Source organism: Squalius cephalus (genome assembly GCF_949319135.1).
Source record: "Squalius cephalus genome assembly, chromosome: 16".
Taxonomy (NCBI): domain Eukaryota; kingdom Metazoa; phylum Chordata; class Actinopteri; order Cypriniformes; family Leuciscidae; genus Squalius; species Squalius cephalus.
Window position 1 is genome coordinate 34,286,301 of NC_137137.1, and position 22,506 is coordinate 34,308,806.

The 22,506-nt window shown below is 39.5% G+C and overlaps 1 protein-coding gene across 1 annotated transcript in view; it reads left to right on the top strand.

Moving 5' to 3' along the window:
* The window catches only part of cfap74 (cilia and flagella associated protein 74), a 68,658-nt gene extending 53,081 nt beyond the window's left edge, over window positions 1-15,577 (top strand). The window contains exons 33-39 of the mRNA XM_079896241.1: window positions 1,141-1,293; window positions 6,834-6,924; window positions 9,323-9,477; window positions 11,003-11,132; window positions 11,533-11,648; window positions 13,556-13,690; window positions 15,315-15,577. Coding sequence (XP_079752367.1) covers window positions 1,141-1,293; window positions 6,834-6,924; window positions 9,323-9,477; window positions 11,003-11,132; window positions 11,533-11,648; window positions 13,556-13,690; window positions 15,315-15,422 — 888 coding nt within the window. The 3' untranslated portion in view covers window positions 15,423-15,577. The remainder of the gene's footprint in view (window positions 1-1,140; window positions 1,294-6,833; window positions 6,925-9,322; window positions 9,478-11,002; window positions 11,133-11,532; window positions 11,649-13,555; window positions 13,691-15,314) is intronic.
* The last annotated feature ends 6,929 nt before the right edge of the window (window positions 15,578-22,506 follow it).

A 22,506-nucleotide genomic window follows, 5' to 3' on the forward strand; every position in this document is an offset into this window, starting at 1 on the left:
CGGGTCATATTCAAAAAAGCATAATAGAGCTCTTTAAAGGCTCCTGGAAATCAAAATGTAAGTTTTTTTAGCTTTTAGTATGAATATGTTAGGCTTAAGGTTATGAATAAGCTGCTGTGTTCCAAAACAATGACAAAATTCACATTTAGGAGATATAAGCATTCAAAACTTACAGTCTCTCACTTTCTAATGCGTTTCAAATTCACAATCTTTGAAAAATCAAGTAATCAAAACTTCCAATATCCAAACAAGTAATAAAAACTTTCATTTTTATGAAATGCAATATGCAATTTTCTCACCTCATGGGATCACAACACTAAGAGATAGTAAATCTTTTCCTGGATTTTTTTTGTGCGTTCCCGAGATTAGACCTTCCTTAACATAATGCCGAAAACCCGAAGTCTCTAGGTGGTCTGGTTGAGGAGTAGATAGAAGTGCAAGATTGGTGCGTACAGACGCACAGAACAGAAATCATGAGTTAACAAGCGCAATTTGTCCGGTGGAAAATTGCGCTAAAAAGTTATAAAAATGTTGTAAAACAAATCCATATGAATCCAGCGGTTTAATCCAAGGCCCTAAGATGCGTTTTGGTCGATCGGATCACGAGTGGACGGCTCTAAATACTGGATTAAACGGGTCTAAAACACTTTGAGCTCGTCCAGTTTGAAAGTGGACAGAAGAGACGGATTAAAACACCAGGTGTAAACGGGAATGTGCTTCCCTCGTCTACTTGTGATCCGATCGACCGAAACGCATCTTTATACCAGCTGTAAACAGACTCAGTCCTGTGAAAAGATGCAATTGCTCTATTTGAAGAACTTATTCATATAGGCAATTAATTTAGGCTTTTATATACATATAAACAATGATCAACAAATATTTGGTGAGCACAGAAGCTTGTACTTTTTTTTTCACTCAAACTTCTGTGCTCAACATACCTTAGATGTAAATGATGACCGAATTTCCCTTTCCCCCCAAAAATCTTATCATAGTAATGCAAAACATCTCTCGTTACTCATTATTCTCATTACTGTAATGCGTACTGTCTTTATTGTTGGTGAAATATGACCAGGTTTGGTATTAGAAGAGCATTCACCCAGTTCTGCCGTGGATCTGCTGAGATGTGTGTTGTGTTGTCAGTACTGTGAGAGTCTGGAGGTGAGCTGCCGTCAGATGACCCTGGAGATCTCGCTGTGTGCTGAAGCGGTCAGTCCCGTCCTCTCCTGCTCACATCAAGGACACATTCACTTCGACTGCGTTCCTGCAAACGAGAGCGCCTCGCAAGTGTTCAGGGTATCAACTCTACATTTCTCTTTGGCCGCGGAAATTTGAATTCATTCATTCATTCACTTTTGACAGATGATGCTCTTCTAAAAATGATGTTCTTCCTCAGTGTTTCTGCCTTGTTTTCCAGTACAAATGGTTAAATCAAGGGACATTTACTTGAGAAGCAAAATGACTTAAAGTCCCCCTTGTGGTGAAAATCCAGCTTTTAATGTTGTTTATGTGTCTATGTGGTGTTTTTAATATGCTTTAAGACAAACCATGTGTAAATTCATAAGTCGACAGCATTGCTGAGTATTTCCTCCTTAAAACTGCAGTGAACCAAAGACAGTCTCAAAAACACACTTTGAAATCGCTGGTGTTTCTGACGTCACAAACTACCTTGTAACCAATCAGATCAACATGTGAATTGACAAAAATGATCAATTTAGTGAGTTTTAGCTTAAAAACAAGAAAAAATATCTGCCAATGGAGTAAGAAAAATCAACTTAAAGGGATAGTTCACTTTGAAATTAAATTTTGGTATGTTTTAGCTTACCTCAAGGGCATCCAAGATGTAGGTGTCTTTTTTTCCGCAGTAGTTTCAATTTTGATATTTTTAGGTCAAACCGTTCTTGTCTGTCAGTCATATCATGCAGGTCTATGGTCACGATCTCAAAGAGCATGCACAGAGAAGTCCAAATTAAAACAATTCCCCATCGTCCAAATGAAACAATTCCCCATCGTAAGTACACATTGATGGCCTAAGACACGAAACGAGCGGTTTGTGTGAGAAAACGAACAGTATTTATATCGTTTTTACCTCTTATACACAGCCACGTCCAAGTGATCTCAGAATCAGAATCAGAATCAGAATCAGAATCAGAAAGAGCTTTATTGCCAAGTGTGCTTGCACCCACAAGGAATTTTTCTTGGTACTGAAGCTTCCAGTGCACATATACAAATACAAATACAACAAGAAACATAGTAATACAAATTCTAAGAATAAAAATATATAAAAAATAAATAAAAATAGTATAAAAGTAAAAAAGTAGGGTCACAGTTGGGTTTAGTCCGAATAAACATTTACAGATTATGAACATATTTACAGTATTTTGAGTAGTATGAATAATATAAATATAAATATCACCTGAGTTAGAGAATATTGCACTAGACAGTGGGAGTATTGCACTTACAGGCATATTCCTTGGGGGCATGTTAAGTGTTCAGAAGGGAAATGGCCTGTGGAAAGAAACTGTTCCTGTGCCTGGATGTTCTTGTGGCCAGTGATCTGTGTCGCCGTCCTGACGGTAACAGTTCAAACAGGTGGTGTCCAGGGTGAGTGGAGTCTGTGATGATTTTACCTGCTCTCTTCCTCACTCTGGAAGAGTACAGGTCCTGGAGGGTTGGCAGGGGGGCACCAATAATCCTCTCTGCAGTCCGGACTGTCCGTTGTAGTCTCCTGATGTCCGATTTGGAAGCTGAACCAAACCAGACAGTGATGGAAGTGCTTAAAACAGACTCAATGATGGCTGAGTAGAACTGGATCAGCAGCTCCTGTGGCAGATTGAACTTCTTCAGCTGGCGAAGGAAGTACAGTCTCTGCTGGGCCTTTTTCACAATGGAGTCAATGTGATTTGCCCACTTCAGGTCCTGAGAGATGGTAGAGCCCAGGAACCTGAATGACTCCACTGCTTCCACAGTGCTGTTCATGATGGTGAGTGGGGGGAGTCCTGGGGTGTTTCTCCTGAAGTCCACGATCATCTCCACTGTTTTGAGCGTGTTCAGCTCAAGGTTGTTATAACTGCACCAGACAGCCAACTGTTCAACCCCCAGTCTGTAAGCAGACTCGTCACCATTTTGGATGAGACCGATGACAGTGGTGTCGTCTGCAAATTTCAGGAGCTTGACAGAGGGGTCTTTAGAAGTGCAGTCATTAGTGTACAGGGAGAAGAGCAGAGGGGAGAGAACGCACCCTTGGGGGGCGCCAGTGCTGATGGTGAGGGTCCTGGATGTGAGTTTCCCCAGTCTCACTAGCTGCTGCCGGTCCGTCAGGAAGCTGGAGATCCACTGACAGATTGAGGATGGCATGGAGAGCTGAGTCAGTTTGGCTGTGAGAAGATCAGGGATGATGGTATTGAAGGCCGAACTGAAGTCCACGAATAAGATCCGTGCATAAGTCCCAGGTCTGTCAAGATGTTGCAGGATATAGTGCAGTCCCATGTTGACTGCATCATCCACAGACCTGTTTGCTCTGTAAGCAAACTGAAAGGGATCCAGCAGGGGTCCAGTGATGTCCTTCAGATAGGCCAACACCAGTCTTTCAAACGACTTCATGACCACAGACGTGAGAGCGACAGGTCTGTAGTCATTAAGTCCAGTGATTTTAGTTTTTTTGGGAACCGGAATGATAGTGGAGCGTTTGAAGCAGCAGGGAACTTCACACTGCTCCAATGATCTGTTGAAGATCTGTGTGAAGACTGGGGCCAGTTGGTCAGCGCAGGCTTTTAGACAAGCAGATGAGATGCCGTCTGGGCCTGAAGCTTTCCTAGTCTTCTGTTTTTTGAAGACTCTGCTCACGTCCTCCACGCAGACCTTAAGCTCAGGTTGGATGGCAGAAGGGGGGAGGAGAGGGGTTGCAGGAGGTGATGGTGGATGTGTGAAGTGCACATCAGAGCGGGTGTGAGGTGTGAGTCTGGGCTTCTCAAACCTGCAATAGAATGCATTGAGAGTGTCAGCCAGTTGTTGATTCTCCACAGATGGGGGGGATGGTGATTTGTAGTTGGTGATGTTCCTCAGGCCTCTCCAGACTGATGCCGGGTCGTTGGCTGAAAACTGGTTTTTCAGCTTTTCAGAGTAGCTTTTTTTAGCAACTCTGATCTCCTTTGTCAGTCTGTTTCTGGCCTGGTTATACAAGATTTTATCCCCACTTCTGTAAGCATCTTCTTTGGCATGACGAAGCTGTTTGAGTTTCCCAGTAAACCATGGTTTATCATTAGTGAATGATAAGAATGTCCTGGTAGGAATGCATGTATCCTCACAGAAACTGATATATGATGTTACAGTATCTGTGAGCTCATCCAGATCGGTGGCTGCAGCTTCAAAAACAGTCCAATCAGTGCAATCGAAGCAGGCCTGTAGGCCCTGCTCTGCTTCGTTGGTCCATCTTTTTACAGTCCTTATTACAGGTTTAGCTGATTTCAGTTTCTGCCTGTAGGTCGGTATAAGATGAACCAAACAGTGATCAGAGAGCCCCAAAGCTGCCCGTGGGACGGAGTGATACGCATTCTTTACCGTGGTGTAACAGTGGTCCAATATATTACTGTCTCTGGTAGGACATGTAACATGCTGTCTGTATTTTGGCAGTTCACGGGAGAGATTTGCTTTGTTAAAATCCCCAAGAATGATTAAAAGAGAGTCTGGGTACCTTTGTTCCATTTCAGCTATATGTTCAGCCAGCTGTTGTAGCGCCGCGCTCACACACGCGTCTGGAGGAATGTAAACATTCGCGAGAATGAATGAGGAAAACTCCCGCGGCGAGTAGAAAGGTTTACAGTTTATGAAATGCACCTCTAAATTAGGAGAGCACATCTTCTTCAGTGTTGTTACATCTGAACACCAACTTTCGTTAATGTAGAAACACAATCCACCACCTCTCGTTTTCCCCGTTAGTTCCGCGATGCGATCCGCTCGGAACAGCTGGAAGCCCGGCAGATGTAGTGCGTTGTCCGGTATGGCTTCACTCAGCCAGGTTTCAGTGAAGCACAGAGCAGCGGAGTTTAAAAAATCCTTGTTAGTGCGGGTGAGGAGAAGAAGTTCGTCCATTTTGTTAGGAAGAGATCGGAGATTCGCAAGATGAATACTGGGTAGTGCAGTGCGGAGGCCACGCTCGCGGAGTTTAACCAGCGCGCCGGCGCGCTTCCCGCGTTTGCGTCTGACCGCGCGTTTTAACAACACCGCTGCCCCTCCAACGAGAATGTCCAGTAAAACGTCTGAGTTATCAAAATCTGTAAAAAACTTGTCTGGTGTGTGTTTCCTAATGTCCAGAAGTTCGTCTTTGGTGAAACTGATAGGAAAAGAATGACTAAACGCAGAACAAACGAACAAAAACAATACAATGACTGGAGAGCTCCACACCGAGGCAGCCATCCGCGGCGCCATCTTGATTTTGGATGGATCTGAGGGCGCGGGCGCATCCTGGTGTGTGACGTGTGCGCAGACTGGTGCATAGATATATATATACACTAGATGTCGCCTTGGCTACGGCAGTTCATTGGAACGAATGTCTTTAATGTGAAATCTAGTGTATATATCTATGCACCAGTCTGCGCACACGTCACACACCAGGATGCGCCCGCGCCCTCAGATCACTTGGACGTGGCTGTGTATAAGAGGTAAAAACGATATAAATACTGTTCGTTTTCTCACACAAACCACTCGTTTTGTGTCTTAGGCCATCAATGTGTACTTACGATGGGGAATTGTTTAATTTGGACTCTGTGCATGCTCTTTGAGACAGTGACCACAGACCTGCATTAAATGACTGACAGACAAGAACGGTTTGACCTAAAAATATCAAAATTCAAACTACTGCGGAAAAAAAGACACCTACATCTTGGATGCCCTTCAGGTAAGCTAAAACATACCAAAATTTAATTTCAAAGTGAACTATCCCTTTAATTCAAAAGGGAAAACGAAATAGTTTTTCTGACCCCAGTGACTGATTTTTTTTTTCTTCTTGTTTTAAGCAAAAACGCACTTAATTTTCGGAATCTTGAATCATTCTGCTTCTTCAGTAAATGTATCTTGATTTAAGAATTTTTAGATGCTTGTAATGAAAAATAAGACAAAAATACTAAATAAGAAAATCATTTTTTTCAGGGTGTATAATGTACACTCCTGTTAACTGAAGAAACATGTACAGTTATCAAATCATACTTCTAGCTATTCAAAAATCCCTTCAAGCGTACAAAAGCTTGTCACTGTATCCTAAAACGGACATCTTTGTACCTTATTTACCCCTAAAAGTCTGATAGTAGTGCCTTAAAGGTATATATTACTACACTAAGGTACTAATATGCACCTTTTTGGGGGGTAGATCTGGTTTAAAATGTGGCCTTTAAAGGTACTATCCTGCTAAAGGGACTATTTTTATATTATGTTCTGACTGTATGGGATGAACAATGTCATGTTCCTGCTGCAGTTCAACACTAGAGGTCACTGTCACCATAGGATCAGTTCTGTCCAGTTTCTGTGCAGTTTCACATGCTGGTTCTTGTTTTGTAATGTGTTCCTCGTTTTATTCTACCTGGAGTATAAGAGATCAGGCGTGTAAAATCTCCAGTCACCACCGTAACCTCCAGCAAAACTACTGTACTGTAAGAGCGATCAGAGCGAGTGAGATGACCTGTCTAGCTGATGCAGAGTCTGTTCTTATTGCCATACACTACTGTTCAAAAGAGATGAAAAGCTAAGCTGAATTCTCAGCATCATCACTTCAGTCTTCAGTGTCACATGATCAGAAATCATTGTAATGTGATATAAATGTGTTGTGTGTGGTGTGTGTTCAGCTGCAGAACACCTCCTCGCTGGACGTGCGCTTCAGTGTGACGTTAGAAAGCGAGAGGATTCTGTCGCTCATGGACTCCACTGCACGTCTGGGTGAGTTACACACACTACACAAGCATGTGACTGCACATTCTGCCCAGAATACACACGTCTTTTAGAGGAAGGTTCACCTAAAAACAGACATTTTGTCATCATGCTATCAACCCGTTCAACTTTCTGTCTTCTGTGCAACACAAAAGGGAATGTCTGGCAGAATTTTGACCCTTCTCTATGTGACCCCTAGGGGGCGCTCCGACGCACACAATTTGGATATCTAAACTAGAAAACCCAAACAGCGCTCCCCTTTAAACTATTTAGGCAGGTTGTATCCAATGAAGGCACAAAAAAAAAAAAAAAATGGGACTGATGTAATCAAATATAATTTTATTAAACACTAGTAGACAATGTGCTTATTGGCAATCAGAGCAACAAATGTTCCCTGTAGGTAACAGTGAACAATTCTACAATAAATAAATCACAGTGAATAAAAGTCTCATAGTAAATGAGGTACAGGATATAAAGTCTAACAATATCAAGTCTACAGTGAATAAAGTCGAATAAATAGATACTGTTCACATACACACTCCAACACTTCAAACCAAATCGGCCGTGCACACACACTAACACAGCATTTCACACTTCAACACTGCAAAATAGACACTGTCCCCAAAGGAGATATTGCACAATGCCCATAGGCCGAATATTGGAATATGATTGCCAAACAGAGAAACAAAAACAAAACAAGCAAAACATTTGGATTAACAAGCTACCACTAGCAAGACTCCATCCTAGGTCCAGGTCATCACAGAACAATGGTAGCAGATCCCCAAGACACACACAAACATCCAAAGAAATCAACAGAATGATTAAACCCAGGAAAAACAGTGGCTAATGACAGACGAAGGCAATCCTCATTTCTCTTTGGACACCAGCCTAGATGAATTAGAGCTATATGCCCCGTAACAATGACTAATCTCTTCCCAGTGTTGCTTGTTGCTGCAAACCCTTATAGAATCACTACTCGCTATTATGCGAGCAAGTTTCTATAGACTCGTAACTGCTGGTACCAGTTACTGGTCACCATACACGCAGACGCCAGACCGAGGTTCTCCCGTTTACACAGCCGATACACCAAGAGCCTCACTCTTCAACTCACACCGCATTAATGTTTTTCTGTTCATGTCTCACGACACATTTAAAGGGACGTGTCAAATAATCAGTGCCAATGAGCAGGCCTTAAAGGTACACTTCACATCTCAACCACCCTACCGCTACATCCATTTAATTCAAGCAAAAGATTAGGAAAGCCAAGCTCCCAAAAAAAAAATCTATAAAAAAACCCCCAAGTCTCATCCCAGCTAACGGAACGTCCTCCGAAAGTTATGAACAAACACTCTTCCTGTAACATTAATAGAATGTTCGTTCAGAGTTATCTGCTCTTTATTAATGTTCTCAAAATGCTAATAACGTTTGCAGAATGATAAAATGGGAATGTTCCCTTAACATTCGTATAGCCGAGAATTTTTTTTTTTTTAAAACATAATGACTCATAATGTTCATGGAACATTTTCATAACTTAATGGCAACGTTAGCAAAATGTTCTTAGAATATATTTTTGTTAGCTGGATAACAGTTGTCCGTATGACTCATGCCATGTATTATATATATACTGTACCTGTCAACAGTTTGGAAACATTGCAAATATTTAGTCCAAAATACAGTGAAAACTGTGAAATATTATTACAATGTAAAATAGCATCATGTGACACTGAAGAGTAATGATGCTGAAAATTCAGCTTTGATCACAGGAATAAATTACACTTTACTGTATATTCACATAGAAAACAGATGATTTACACTGGAGTAATATTTCACAATATTACTGTTTTTACTGCATTTTTGGTCAAATAAATGCAGCCTTGGTGAGCAGAAGAGACTTCTTTTAAAAACATAATTTTTTTTTATATATTTTCAAATTTTTGACAGGTGTTGTACAGTGATGTCATCTTCACCCTTTATTTAAATATTGTAAGCATATTTCATAGTTGAACTTGGAGTCAATTGTTTTATTTTTAAAAATGCAAAGAAACATGCCAAATTGTGCAGACAAGCTGAAATTATGAACACAAAACGAGAGAAATATGAATAACTGATTATGTTGTTGTCAATGAATGTTTTTTCCTGTGAGATTTTTGTTTTTCTATGTTTTTTTTTTTTTGGATAGTAAAATAAAACCTGTAATAAAAAAGCTGTGGTTTGCCTTTTTTTGACAACTAATTGTGTCAATTGTATTGTATCTTTCATCACATTTAAATTTTTAAAAAATATTTCCCTCGTATTTTGATGGTTTAATGGAACTTGCAGGCTCATTAAAAAAAGATGAAATATCTTCTACTTTTGGCCGCTACTGTACATGACGTTAATGTCCTCGTGTGTCCGTTCTTCCTCTCAGGTCCTCAGAACCACAGCGGCTTGAGTGTGTTCAGTGTGTGTCCATCAGGTGGCGCTGTTCCTCCTGCTGCTGATGCTGACATTACTGTGACCTTTCACCCCGATCACCAGAGTCTGCATTACAGAGACCGTCTCACAGTCCAACTCATCAACAAAGTTAGACATCTTCATCTCCACACCAATACAATACACTACAGTCAGGACAGCACACTTTATTAACCCATGTGAACACAAAAAGTTGTATATTATTATATATATATATATATTCTACATTAGTTAGATATTTTTTACTGGGAAACTATTACTCTATTGACAATTTTTAATGGCCTAAAGCTAAAACACCTTTTGTTAGATTAATGCAAGAAATGTTGCTAATATGCATATTAAAATATGCAGTAACATTTTACAATAAGGTCTCATTTGTTAACATTAGTTAATGCATTACCTAACATGAACTAACAATATATTCTCCCAGCCTTTATTTATCTTTGTTAATGTTAGTTATAGATCTAATTCATTGTTCATAGTTTGTTCATGTTATTTCACGGTGCATAACAGTTGTTGACACATGCAACTTTGGATTTAAAAAATGTATTAGTAAATGTTGAAATTACCATTGACCAAGATTAATAAATGCTTAAATTGTTAGTTCTTGTTCACTAATGTAGTTCGCTGATATTAATAAATGAAACCTTATTGCAGAGTGTTTCCAGATATGCACATTTGGTTAGTGGTGGATGTTCATTCCCCTCCCTGTTGACAATATAATTACAGAATATGATTTTTAACCCTCGGATGTTGTTTTGTCATTTTAGACCAATTTTTTTTTAAAAAATTATTAATTGCTACTTCATCGGATTGGCACGAAACTCGGTTACTTTTGTGGCAGTCGCTATGTGACCTCAAAAAATAAATCGTGGACTTGATTAGAAAAATTAAATAGTAGTAAAAAAACAAAAAAATGTCACACTTGTGTTGTTCGCGGTCAGAAATGACTGCCATAGAAAATATGAAAAATATGAAAAGGTTTTGGGGGTACAATCAAAAAATCAGCCATGATGCAGAAAAAAGCACACATCAGTGAAGGGCGACAGTGTAAAATACACACACTCCACACAATACACCAAAACTGAGTCACACACAGATTGATCACGCTCTGGTAAAGAATTTAATTTACATTTAATTTACAGTTACATTTTTTAATTGAATTTTGATGCATGTAACAAAATGTCTCTCTCTCTGTTCAGGTTTGACTATAGTAAAATTAATGGAAAAACTGACACTTCAAATCAACATTTCAGACAAAAAATATCTAAACCTTGACAAAAAGTAGTCTTTAAAAGTGTGTAAATGTACATCCACATCCACAGCCTGCTTCTGTTCTCTCCTCATCTGTGGGTCGCTTCGGGTAAAAGCGTCTGCGAAATGATTCAATGTAAATGTAAAAGTTACGAAAAATAAATAAATAAATAAAAAGTATTGAACAAAAATATATTATTGTTTATTAATATATTGATTTTACTGAAAATACAAATGTCAGGTGTTCGGTCACTCTTGACCGTGAACAACACTAACTCGCTCCCAAATGAACAACACTGGAGGGTTAAAGCCTGTGTCGATCATACACTGCAGTTCTGATGTCTGGACAGAAATGATTGTGTGTTTGTGAATGTGCTGATAGCAAACGGTGTGTGTGCTGGAGCTCCGAGGCTCTTCGTGTTCAGACTACATGTTTGTCAGTGGAGGGGATCCAGTAGACGGTTGTTCTGAAGCACTCGTCCCGTCACATATATACTCATCAGGAGATCGAGGTACTGCGCTCTGCTGCTGTCTTCCTGTAGTCATAAGCTGTATTTCCTTCTGCAACCCTTATAACTACATGTTGAACTTGTGTAAAACCTACTTGTGTACTTTCTGCGTAGTGTTATGTCGTCAGACTTTTGAGTCTGGTCCGCATTCTGTCAGAAATCAATTTGTATCAAAATGAAGGCCAAAAAAGTCTTAAATATCTTAATTGGTATAAGAGAAGTCTTAATTTATTAATCATTAGAAGTCTCAGGTTTCCCAAACACTCTCCTCTTCTCTCATTGGTTAGACATTCAGGTGATCCTTGCCCAAACTCACACCATTGGTCGAAACACAAAAAGCACTTTTTTGAGCTGTTATCCCTGATTTCCGTGTCTTTGTCATTTTTCCACAAACGTTGTGTAGACAGCAAGAGTTTGCTGCTGACTTTTGTGAGTGAATTTAAAGAGGGCAGAGCAGTCGCAGTCACACGCAAACTCCACGTGGGATGTGTCGTCGGCTCCAAACCACCCGCTAAAAAAGTAAGTGAACAGTTCATCTGAAGACTTAAAGGTACGCGTCCCAGATCGCACACTTGTGCACCATTCTACGCCATTTTGTAGTATAAATAGTGCATGTGTTCACACTGAAAATACCCAAAAGAAAAAGTGCACTTTTAATACCCGGATGATGATGCTCTTATTTAACGTGTAAAGGGTAGAACGTTGGACACTTCATGCACTCGACTGTCACTTTAAAGGGTAATTCACCCAAAAATGAAACTTCTGTCAGTAATTACTCTCCGTCATGTCGTTCCAACCCCGTCAGACTTTCGTTCATCTTCGGAACACAAATGAAGATATTCTGATTAAATCTGAGAGCTGTCTCACTCCTCCATAGGCTTCTCTGTTATTGAAACTTGCTGGCCCAGAAAGTTAGTAAAGACATCGTTAAAATAGTCCAAATGTCTACAGTGGCTCAACCTTAAGTTCATCAAGCGACGAGAATACTTTCTGTGCGCAAAAGTTTATTCAGCTCTTCATGTTCTTCTGTGTTTCTCTGAGTGAGCTCATGTAGTGTAACAGCGCAGCGCTTCTGGGTTATACGTCATAACCCAGAAGCGCTGCTGTTACACTACATGAGCTCACTCAGAGACACACAGAAGAAAATGAAGAGTTGAATAAAGTCGTTATTTTGTTTTTGTTTTTTGCGCACAAAAAGTATTCTCGTCGCTTGATGAACTTATGGTTGAGCCACTGTAGTCACTTGGACTATTTTAACGATGTCTTTACTAACTTTCTGGACCAGCAAGTTTCAATAACAGAGAAGCCTATGGAGGAGTGATCCAGCTCTCAGATTTAATCAGAAATATCTTCATTTGTGTTCTGAAGATGAACGAAAGTCTGACGGGGTTGAACATGAACAACATGAGGGTGAGTAATTACTGACAGAAGTTTCATTATTGGGTGAACTAGCCCTTTAATTACATAGCGGAGGAGGAGGGGCTGTCAGACTCCGATGTTGAAAGAAAAAATAAACGTATAAAGTTCATACACTACACGGTTGAGTGTGTAGTGTATAGTGCGTAGTGTGTAGTGCGTAGTGTATAGTGCGTAGTGTATAGTGCGTAGTGTATAGTGCGTAGTGTATAGTGCGTAGTGTATAGTGCGTAGTGTATAGTGCGTAGTGTATAGTGCGTAGTGTGTAGTGCATAGTGCGTAGTGCATAGTGCGTAGTGCGTAGTGCGTAGTGCATAGTGCGTAGTGTATAGTGCGTAGTGTATAGTGCGTAGTGTATAGTGCGTAGTGTATAGTGCGTAGTGTATAGTGCGTAGTGTGTAATGTATAGTGCATAGTGCGTAGTGTATAGTGCGTAGTGTATAGTGCGTAGTGTATAGTGCGTAGTGTATAGTGCGTAGTGTATAGTGCGTAGTGCGTAGTGCATAGTGCGTAGTGCATAGTGCGTAGTGTATAGTGCGTAGTGTGTAGTGCATAGTGTGTAGTGCGTAGTGTGTAGTGCGTAGTGCGTAGTGTATAGTGCGTAGTGTATAGTGCGTAGTGTATAGTGCGTAGTGTATAGTGCGTAGTGTATAGTGCGTAGTGTGTAGTGCGTAGTGCGTAGTGTGTAGTGCGTAGTGTATAGTGCGTAGTGTATAGTGCGTAGTGTATAGTGCGTAGTGCATAGTGCGTAGTGCATAGTGCGTAGTGTGTAGTGCGTAGTGTATAGTGCGTAGTGCATAGTGCGTAGTGCGTAGTGTGTAGTGCGTAGTGTATAGTGCGTAGTGTATAGTGCGTAGTGTATAGTGCGTAGTGTATAGTGCGTAGTGTATAGTGCGTAGTGTATAGTGCGTAGTGTATAGTGCGTGATCTGGGACACGGCTGTATTCCCCTGATCAGTCAGGACATGTCTGAAGTGGTTCCTGCTGATATCTCCTGTGTTCTGCTGTCAGACGCTGGAGTTCCTCTGGGAGAATCTCTCGGCGGTCGAGCAGCAGGGCTTCAGCGTGACGCCGGCGCAGGGAAGTGTGGATGCAGGACAGCGGCGTCCCATCACCCTCAGCTGGGTGCCGTCGGCTGGTCTCGCCGTGAGTGCTGAAATCAGAAACGTTCAGATAATGAGATGATATTGTGTGTAATCTGTGCTGTCGTGCCCACTGTGGCTATGTATGAACTGATGAACTGTGTACCTTATGTCTGGAAGCTTGTTTCCGCCACAGAATAAAACATTTTGAAAGATAATTGCGACTTTATCTCACAATTGCGGGTTTACATCTCACAATTCTGACGTTATTTCTCAGAATTGCGAGTTGTAAAGTCAGAATTGCGTGATATAATTAAATAAATCACACAATTCTGATGTAAACTTGCAATTCTGACTTTTTTTCTCGCAATTGTGAGTTTATATCTCACAATTCTGACTTTATTACACGCAATTGAGTCTTTATATCACGCAATTCTGAGATAAAAAGTCAGAATTGCAAGAGATAAAAAGTCGAAATTACCTTTTTTATTTTTTATACTGTGGCGGAAACAAGCTTCCATACTTGTGTGCAATGTACAGTAAGTCGCTTTGGATAAAAGCATCTGCCAAATGCATGAATGTAAATGCATGCACCGAATGCCTCTGACTTACCCTGGAACTACTGACTACTTACCCTAAAAGTTACCCAAGTTTTTGGAACCGTAAGTTGAGGTTATATATTTACTATTAAGTAAACTTACCTGGATAAGTCACTTAACCTGCTTTCTAGAATCAATGTACTTTTTACATGAAGGCCCAGATATACTTACGGCAAAGTTCTTTTTTGTACTTCACTTAGAGGTAATAAGACGTTCATAACACTTTTGCAGTGATTTACTGTTAGCGAACATCCCGACGCCGTCCACATTGCTGAGAGCAACGTTTAGATGAATATGTGAATATGTGCTGCACTTTCTTCTCAATAACACAATAAACACACAACTAACAGGCCAGCGGTGAGAAAACAGCCGTTCAGAAAGCATCTGATCATAGAGATGTGGATGTGAGATTCAGCACTCCGGTAAAGTCACGGCCCGTTTATTTATAAAGCGCTTTATACAGTAGATTGCTTTAAAGCTGCAGCTTTACAGTATTAAACATGAAAAAACAGTATCAGCGTCTCTTTTAAATAAAATTACAGCTTCAGTTTCTGCTAGAAAGCGGCTCTCAGTGTGTTCATGTCTTCACTCGCGTCTGTCCTCGACGGACTGAACAGAAGAAATTAATCTGAGAAGATTTACACCTCAAAGAAGGCGGAGCCTCAGAGCCACGCCCACCTATTACATCATCACCATACCGACCAATGGGTGTTCAATAGTGTTTAACAGCCGGAGTGAACTTTTCCAGAGAGTTTGCTTTAGCAAGCTGTTTCAGACTCCAGGAACAAACTCCAAACAACGTTCATTTAGCCTGATTTTGTTCGAAATGAAGTCACACCAGTTTGTTCTTCGATTTGACTCCAAATTCCTCTAGAGTTCATCTTTGTCTGTCCTCTGACAGCAACTTTTGCGAGCTCCTGGTTTTAGGTCTGATGTGTCATATTTTGTGTGAATATGTCGTTAAGTCATATGGTAATAAAGTAAGCTGTATTCACAGAACTGGAATTGCCCTGTAGGTTACAGGATAACTGGTGTAGTGTGTGTGTTTTACCTCGATCAGTCAGAAGTGTGTGTGTTTTTGTGTTCCAGCCGAACGCAGTGGTTGAAGCGTGTGCTTTGCTGACCGTCAGAGGAGACGAGACTACAGTTTACCGTGTCAATCTCATGGCCCATACAGACACGAGTACAGCCACCTAGAAATGCAGTCATTATTTATTATTATATAATTCACTGTTACTGAACCCTGATATATGAATCTAGTTGATCATTATTGATTTGATGATTTGAGTTCATGGTCTTTTTATGCTGTGTGTGTGTGTGTGGTTTCTGTGCAACAATAAATAATGATGTACAAATAATTTACACAGATGCCTTTTTTGTCAAAGGAGGAGAGGAGACACTTCTAAACATATCTGGCATATCCCATTACAGATAGAGCCTATACAACTCCCTCTTTATCCACATTAGAGCACCAGTAACAGACTGAAGGAGGTCTGCAGCACACATGACGTCTGTGAGGAACAGGCTCACGTTTCACTGAAGATCTTCTCACAAATCTCATTCACACTTGAACACGGCACATGAGTTTAAAGGGGTGGTTGATTATGATTTGACTTTTCTAACTTTAGTTAGTGTGTAATGTTGCCGTTTGAGCATTAACAACATCTGCAAAGTTCAATGTGAAGGGAGAGATTTTCTTTTACAGAAGTTGCTTTTTAAAGGGGTGGTATAATGCCCTTTTCACAAGTTGTAAAATAAGTCTGATGTCCCCAGAGTGTGTGTGTGAAGGTTTAGCTCAAAATACCCCACAGATATTTTTATATAGCATGTTAAAATTGTCACTTTTTGAGGGTGAGCAAAAGCGCACCGTTTTGTGTGTCTGTTCCTTTAAATGCAAATGAGCTGCTGCTCCCGGCACAGAGGGCGGAGCTTCAAGAACTGGCACTCACACAGACATGCACTGAAAATTTCAAAAACTTTTAGCCTTTTATGTTCAAACCGGAGTCAGACAATGATGGAGAGACTCGAGAAGAAGTGACAACATGTAGAAGCAACAGGACATTTCTGAATGGTTAGTTGATGAATTTATGAAGCTGATGTGTAGTTATCTTCTAGTCATTGATTAGCATATTCTGTCATGATAATCTATAAATCTTGTTCAGGGGGGGGGGGGGGGTTTATGTAAATTCTAGGGTTTGTGATGTCACTAACCCGGGAGGAATGTGGTGTAGTCTCTACCAGCCGTTTGTTGTAGTCCTTAAAAAGCGATTTCTTTAAAAGCAAATATCTCCCTTTGCTTTGAACTTTGAGCGTTGTAACTTTGCAGATGTTGTTTATGCTCAAACAGCAACATTACACACTAACTAAAGTTAGAAAAGTCAAATCATAATCAACCACCCCTTTAAGGACTACAACAAACGGCTGGTAGGGACTACAATGAGCTTCTTCACGGGTTAGTGACATCACCAACCCTAAAATTTACATAACCCCGCCCCCGGGAACACGCAACAGAAGGCTGCTGGTGGTGTAATGGTGTTATATACAGTATTTTCTTTCTTATTACCAACTGAGCTTTGTTTAAACGCCACAGTCTACATGAGTATTGATGCTGATCATGTCCAGCACTTAATGACCATCATCTGATGGATCGTCCAGCAGGATAACACACGTCAATCATCTCAAACTGGTGTCTTGAACATGACAGTGAGTTCACTAAACTCAAACGGCCTCCACGGTCTCCAGATCTCAGTCCAATAGAGCAGATTTGGGATGTAGTGGAACGGGAGATTCGGATCATGGATGTGCCGCTGATAAATCTGCAGTAACTGCGTGATGATATAACAATATGGACAAGAATCCCTGAGGAATGTTTCCAGCACTTGTTGAATCTCTGCCACGAAGAATTAAGGCAGTTCTGAAGGTCAAACGCGGTGCTGGAAACGTGTACCTAATAAAGTGTATGTGCATTGATCATGTGTGAACAAAATCCTCAATGAAATCTCTTCATAAAGTGAGAGCATGGTTTACACTGCTGGATTTATAGGGATCTGACGTCTTCATGAACTTTTTGAAGCTTGAACAGTTTGGTTGCGTGAACTTTCAATGGATGCACAGGAATAATGAGATAATATAAAAAATATCGGTTACACTTTATTTTAATGTGTCATTGTTACAGTATAATTATATATTTAAGTGCTGAGTAATATGAATTAACTACACGTACTTACTATAGGGTTAGGGTAGGATTAGGGTTTGGTTGAGGGTTAGTTGCATATAATTATGCATAATTTACTGTTATTATAGGCCTAAGCACATGTAACGTAACAAAGACACTAAAATAGTTTTATCAAAATATCTTCATTTCTGTTTCACAGTGTGTTACTCGTGACACGCTCCGACATCAGTAGTTGAAGAATACTGTAAATGCGGGGTAAATACGTCTAGATCTTAAACCTGTACAGTATGGGACTGTGGATGTATAGCTGGGACATTGCCTTGAGACTGATCTAATACTGAATGTCAGTATGACATGCTCCAGTTTCCAGCACACACGAGTAATGATGCGGCTCAGCCAATAGGAGCAGCCGGTTCGAGAGGCATACGGTCAGCATTTATGCCAGATTTGAGCAGATTACTCCAAATCAGATTACTGCATCCCAACCCTGCTATAAAAAGCAAGGTTATTAAAAGCTTAGTTGCATATAATGCCATTCTCTTTTATGAAATGCAGAATGTTAGATTTGTAGTTCTGGTATTTCACGTCCCTTTTAAAGCACTAATCTGATCTCTACCCTGATCATTCTTAAATGCCGAATGATACTACTACTCAAACACATCCATGTGGATAATCGGGGGAAATGTAAGTAACTTGCTGTGTCTCTGTTGGAAGAGATTAAATTACTTTGATGCATGATATCTTAAATGTTCCACGTGACATATTTGTGATTACTGAGAATAAAGTTTATATCTATTGTCTTCATTATGAACCCATTGAAGATTCATTATTAGGATCCAGTTTTAATAAATGAACACAAATGGCCCTGCCATGCATTAATGATTTCAAACACTGGATATGTGGCTGTACTTCTTCAAGTCAATTCAATTCACATTTATTTGTATACTATAGAGCTTTTCACACACACATCGTCTCAAAGCAGCTTTACTGAAAATGCATGAGTCCACATTACAATTTAGAGAGATCTGTTATCAGAGGATCTGTCTCTAAGTATTGTATTTCACAAATGTACATATAAAGCTAAGTCATGCAATAGAGCTTCATTGCTTTCAGGAAATAAATCAGCAGTGCTGAGTCGACGCTGTGATGATAATAACTGGTAAAAGTGATGCAGTGCATCATCTCTCGCGGGACGTTTTATGTTTGGTCGTACACACACTGTACAGAACGTCTCCAGGACGACTGATTCTCTAAAGGATCGGCGTTCACACCTGCTCCACCTGAGCCACATCACAACACTGAGTTCACATCAGAGAGCTGGCGTCGCCCTCCAACAATGAGCTCAAATACATTAGATTTTGCCTAGCAGTATTTTTCAGTTACAGTCTATATATAAAGCATTGTGTTTCTTCATCTACAAAGCCTATAGACTGAACATGAATAGTTGCAAAAAAAAACAGGGTTCATGCAATGTGCTTAAAGTGCTTATACTTGAATTTGAGTTTTTGACATTTAAGTCCTGGAAATCTGGAGTTATTAAGAGTTATTGAAAGACAAAATATGTGAAATTAGTGTTTAATTTTACTGATAAAACAATCTTTTCACGCAAAATAAACACTGCAGCCCGTCTGATGTAGATATAGAGATATTTCACATGGCTATGAGCGTGATATTGCTCATTTAACTATCCAAGTATATGATACAGCTTTCATTCTTCAGGAGAGAAAATTATAATATATTCATGAGAAAAAAAATCAGTTTGAATAAGGAAAGCAATATCTTTGTCATAGTATTCTACCATAGTTATAGCATGTGCTGCACTTTATTTGTACCGTTTTGTTTTATTAGTTTATTTTTATTTATCTATTTACCTTTTTTAGAATTTGAAGGAGAATAAAGATACTGTTAAATAAGTGAGATCTCTGATTGTAGTCCTAGAAAACCAAACAAGTAGTGCTTGAAAAGTCCTTGAAAGTCCTGGGATTTCATTTTACAGTATCTGTACGAACCCTCAAAATAATACAGTAAGCTTAATTTACCAAGAAAAAAAAAAAAAATCTTTACATTTTAGACCGGTAAACCCAACAGCTCTTTTCTGCTAAATTAGCAAGGCCACGCTGCTACTAAAATCTGTTTTGTGCCTTTAACACACACTGATAATCTGCATAATAATATTTCCAAGGGAAATACTGATATATTAAAGATGCACCATCATGGTAACATGCGTGACAGTAAAATAATACAACACTCATTTAACAACATAAGAATGGAACATAAAACCCTAATGTACATAACTGATAACAAACAAAAAACTAAGAAGAAACAATTATTCAAATTAAATTGGACTAAACAGACATTTAACAGTATTTTACTGTAAAATAACATGAAATGTAAGTTTAGATCTATTACAGATCTATTAGCTTACTGTTGACCAATCAACAGCTTTCTACTGTAGCATTTTACAGTTAAAATTACACAAATGTTTCTTACAGTGTGGCTTTTCTAATTTGATGCAGATTGTTATTCAACAAAGACATTGATCTGACTCCACATTCAGCTTCTCGTTTCAGAAGACCTGTAAGCTTCATGCACACAACAGAGCAAGCGAAACACAGTCTGTGAATGAACCTGTAGGATTTGTCCAACTCTTATATTTGCCATCATGTTGATATTAATAATAGGCTTATTATTATCTGTCCTTGACAAAAACAACACCGTAACTCCTCAAATACACACTTTAAAATAAAGTTTGAGTTTTCACAGTTGTCCAATATAGGAGCCATTGATTTAAAGCCCCCCTGTGGTGAAAATCCAGCTTTTAATGTTGTTTATGTGTCTATGTGGTGTTTTTAATCTGCTTTAAGACAAACCGTGTGTAAGTTCATAAGTCGACAGCATTGCTGAGTATTTTCTCCTTAAAACTGCAGTGAACCAAAGACAGTCTCAAAAACACGCTTTGAAATCGCTGGTGTTTCTGACGTCACAAACTACCTTGTAACCAATCAGATCAACGTGTGATCGTCAACCAGTGGATCTCTGAGCTGAGCGAGTGAGTGGAGGCGGGGCTCATTTGCATATTCATAGAACCGCGCATACTAAATGAGGCAAGGGTGTCGAGTTACATTCAAGATATTCAAAGGCATGAATAAAAAAATTTCAAGGAAATTCACTTAAATATGTCATTTTGGTGATCAAAGATGAGTTTTTAGGGATAAAACGATTGACTCAAAATCGATACAAATCTAAAGAATATTTTCCCACTAAGAACCTTTTGAGCAATGAAGTTTTTCTTGAACCATATATGCAGATAAAAACATTTATGTTTTATGTTTTGGAAGTGAATCTCCTGGGCTGGTACAGTACTTGTTTTTGGGATATTACACCTCCTCCTAGAGACGGATCTGCCGAGGCCACAGTCTCCCTGGTAAAGTCTGAGTTAGAGATGCAGGGGCCAATGAAGCCTGTGGGTAATTGATCAGGGTATATTGTGCTCTAGTCTCTAAGTAACAGTGAATCTCCACGGAGGAACATCTCAGTCAAGCTGCCGGTGATAATGAGCTGTGGGTTTGAGATCCTCCCTTTACTCCTCCTTTAGACAGTTTCTCGGTCCCTCGTCGGCTTGCCTTTCATTTGTTCCCCCTTTTTTCTTTGTGACAGGCCTCGCATGTCGCCTTGCTAAACTCAGTCCAGAGGGATTTGCTCTCGGTGAGTGTTGTTGAGAGATGAAGTAAACCAAAACAAGTGTATGATGCAACTAACATGCTGATGCTGAGAGATCAGATTTTAATGGCATTACTTTTAGCAGACTTCAATATTCATATGGAACTCAAGAGTAATTTCACCGGTGCACAAAATATGCCTAGAAATCATTGGAAAAACAAATTGTAGTTTTACTCTACATCGAGCTAAATTATTTCATCCCAGCCATTTTGTGTTTGTCTTGGAAACTTTTTTACCATGCTTTCATCATTTATTTTTGCTACTTTTAATGTTTTAGCCCAAACTTTTAATCTTAAATCATAAAACCCACCCTAAAAATATGATTTATTAAATGTCCAAAAGTATTTAATTTGGATTAATAATGAAATAATCACAAACCAGTTCAATATTTATTGTAAATATTAGTTGTTTAGTGGCAATTATGTATTTATTTTGATCAAAAATGCCCCGCAGCTGTGGCCCCATCTCCACCACACCGAACAGTATAGGTTTCTGTAAAGTTACTGTACTTGTTTTACCAGTGAGAGAACTCTATTAGTGAAGAAATTGAGATGATATGTGAGACATAATAAGGAAATAAAAAAAAAGGTAAATATCAATCATGAACAGAATCTAATCAAGCTGATATTTGGTCAAATTTGGCATAAAGTGTGAAACTATGTATAACTATTTAATTGTAATTTCACAAACTATATTAAAAACAACAGATATCGTTTGAAAAGTGGTGATTATATTTTTCACTACTTTCAGGAAAAGAAAATCTCCTGTGATTTATCTAGTGTTCTAGTAATAGTTCAGAGTAGTGTGTTTTAATGTCCAATTATGGAATTGATAAATAGTGATGTTTATCACTTTTAAAAAATGCTAAATAATAAGATATAAAGAATGCAGGCTTCAGTTTGCACAAGTGAATCTGAATGGATTAATTGAAAGTAATGGCATGAATAAAGGAGGAGGGCTGGAGTTCTGTGATCTGATGAGAAACCGGTAAATCTGGTGTAGGTTCTGGTATAGGCGTCGAGACTTTCCCATCAAACAAGGCGGTGTTTAACAATCACTCTCTGTGAGGAAGATCCTTGAGATGTTTTGAGGACAATGCTCACATTTACGCAACAGCTGCATCCCTGGTTGGACCACTTGTGCTTCAGGTAAGGACTCAGAATGATGTTTATGGACATTTTCTCCATGCAAACCTGCAAGGAGGAATATGGTGTATGCGAGTAGCCATTCCTGGTGTTAAGAGCCTGTGTCTGCATGTGATAGAGGAGAATCACACCAGGCGGCCGTTTAAAGGCCGTTCCAAAAGAAGTTTAATGCTTTAAAGGCAAGGAAGCCCAAAAGGTCCATACAACAGTGGATAAAACTGGAACAAACCATTTGCTGTAA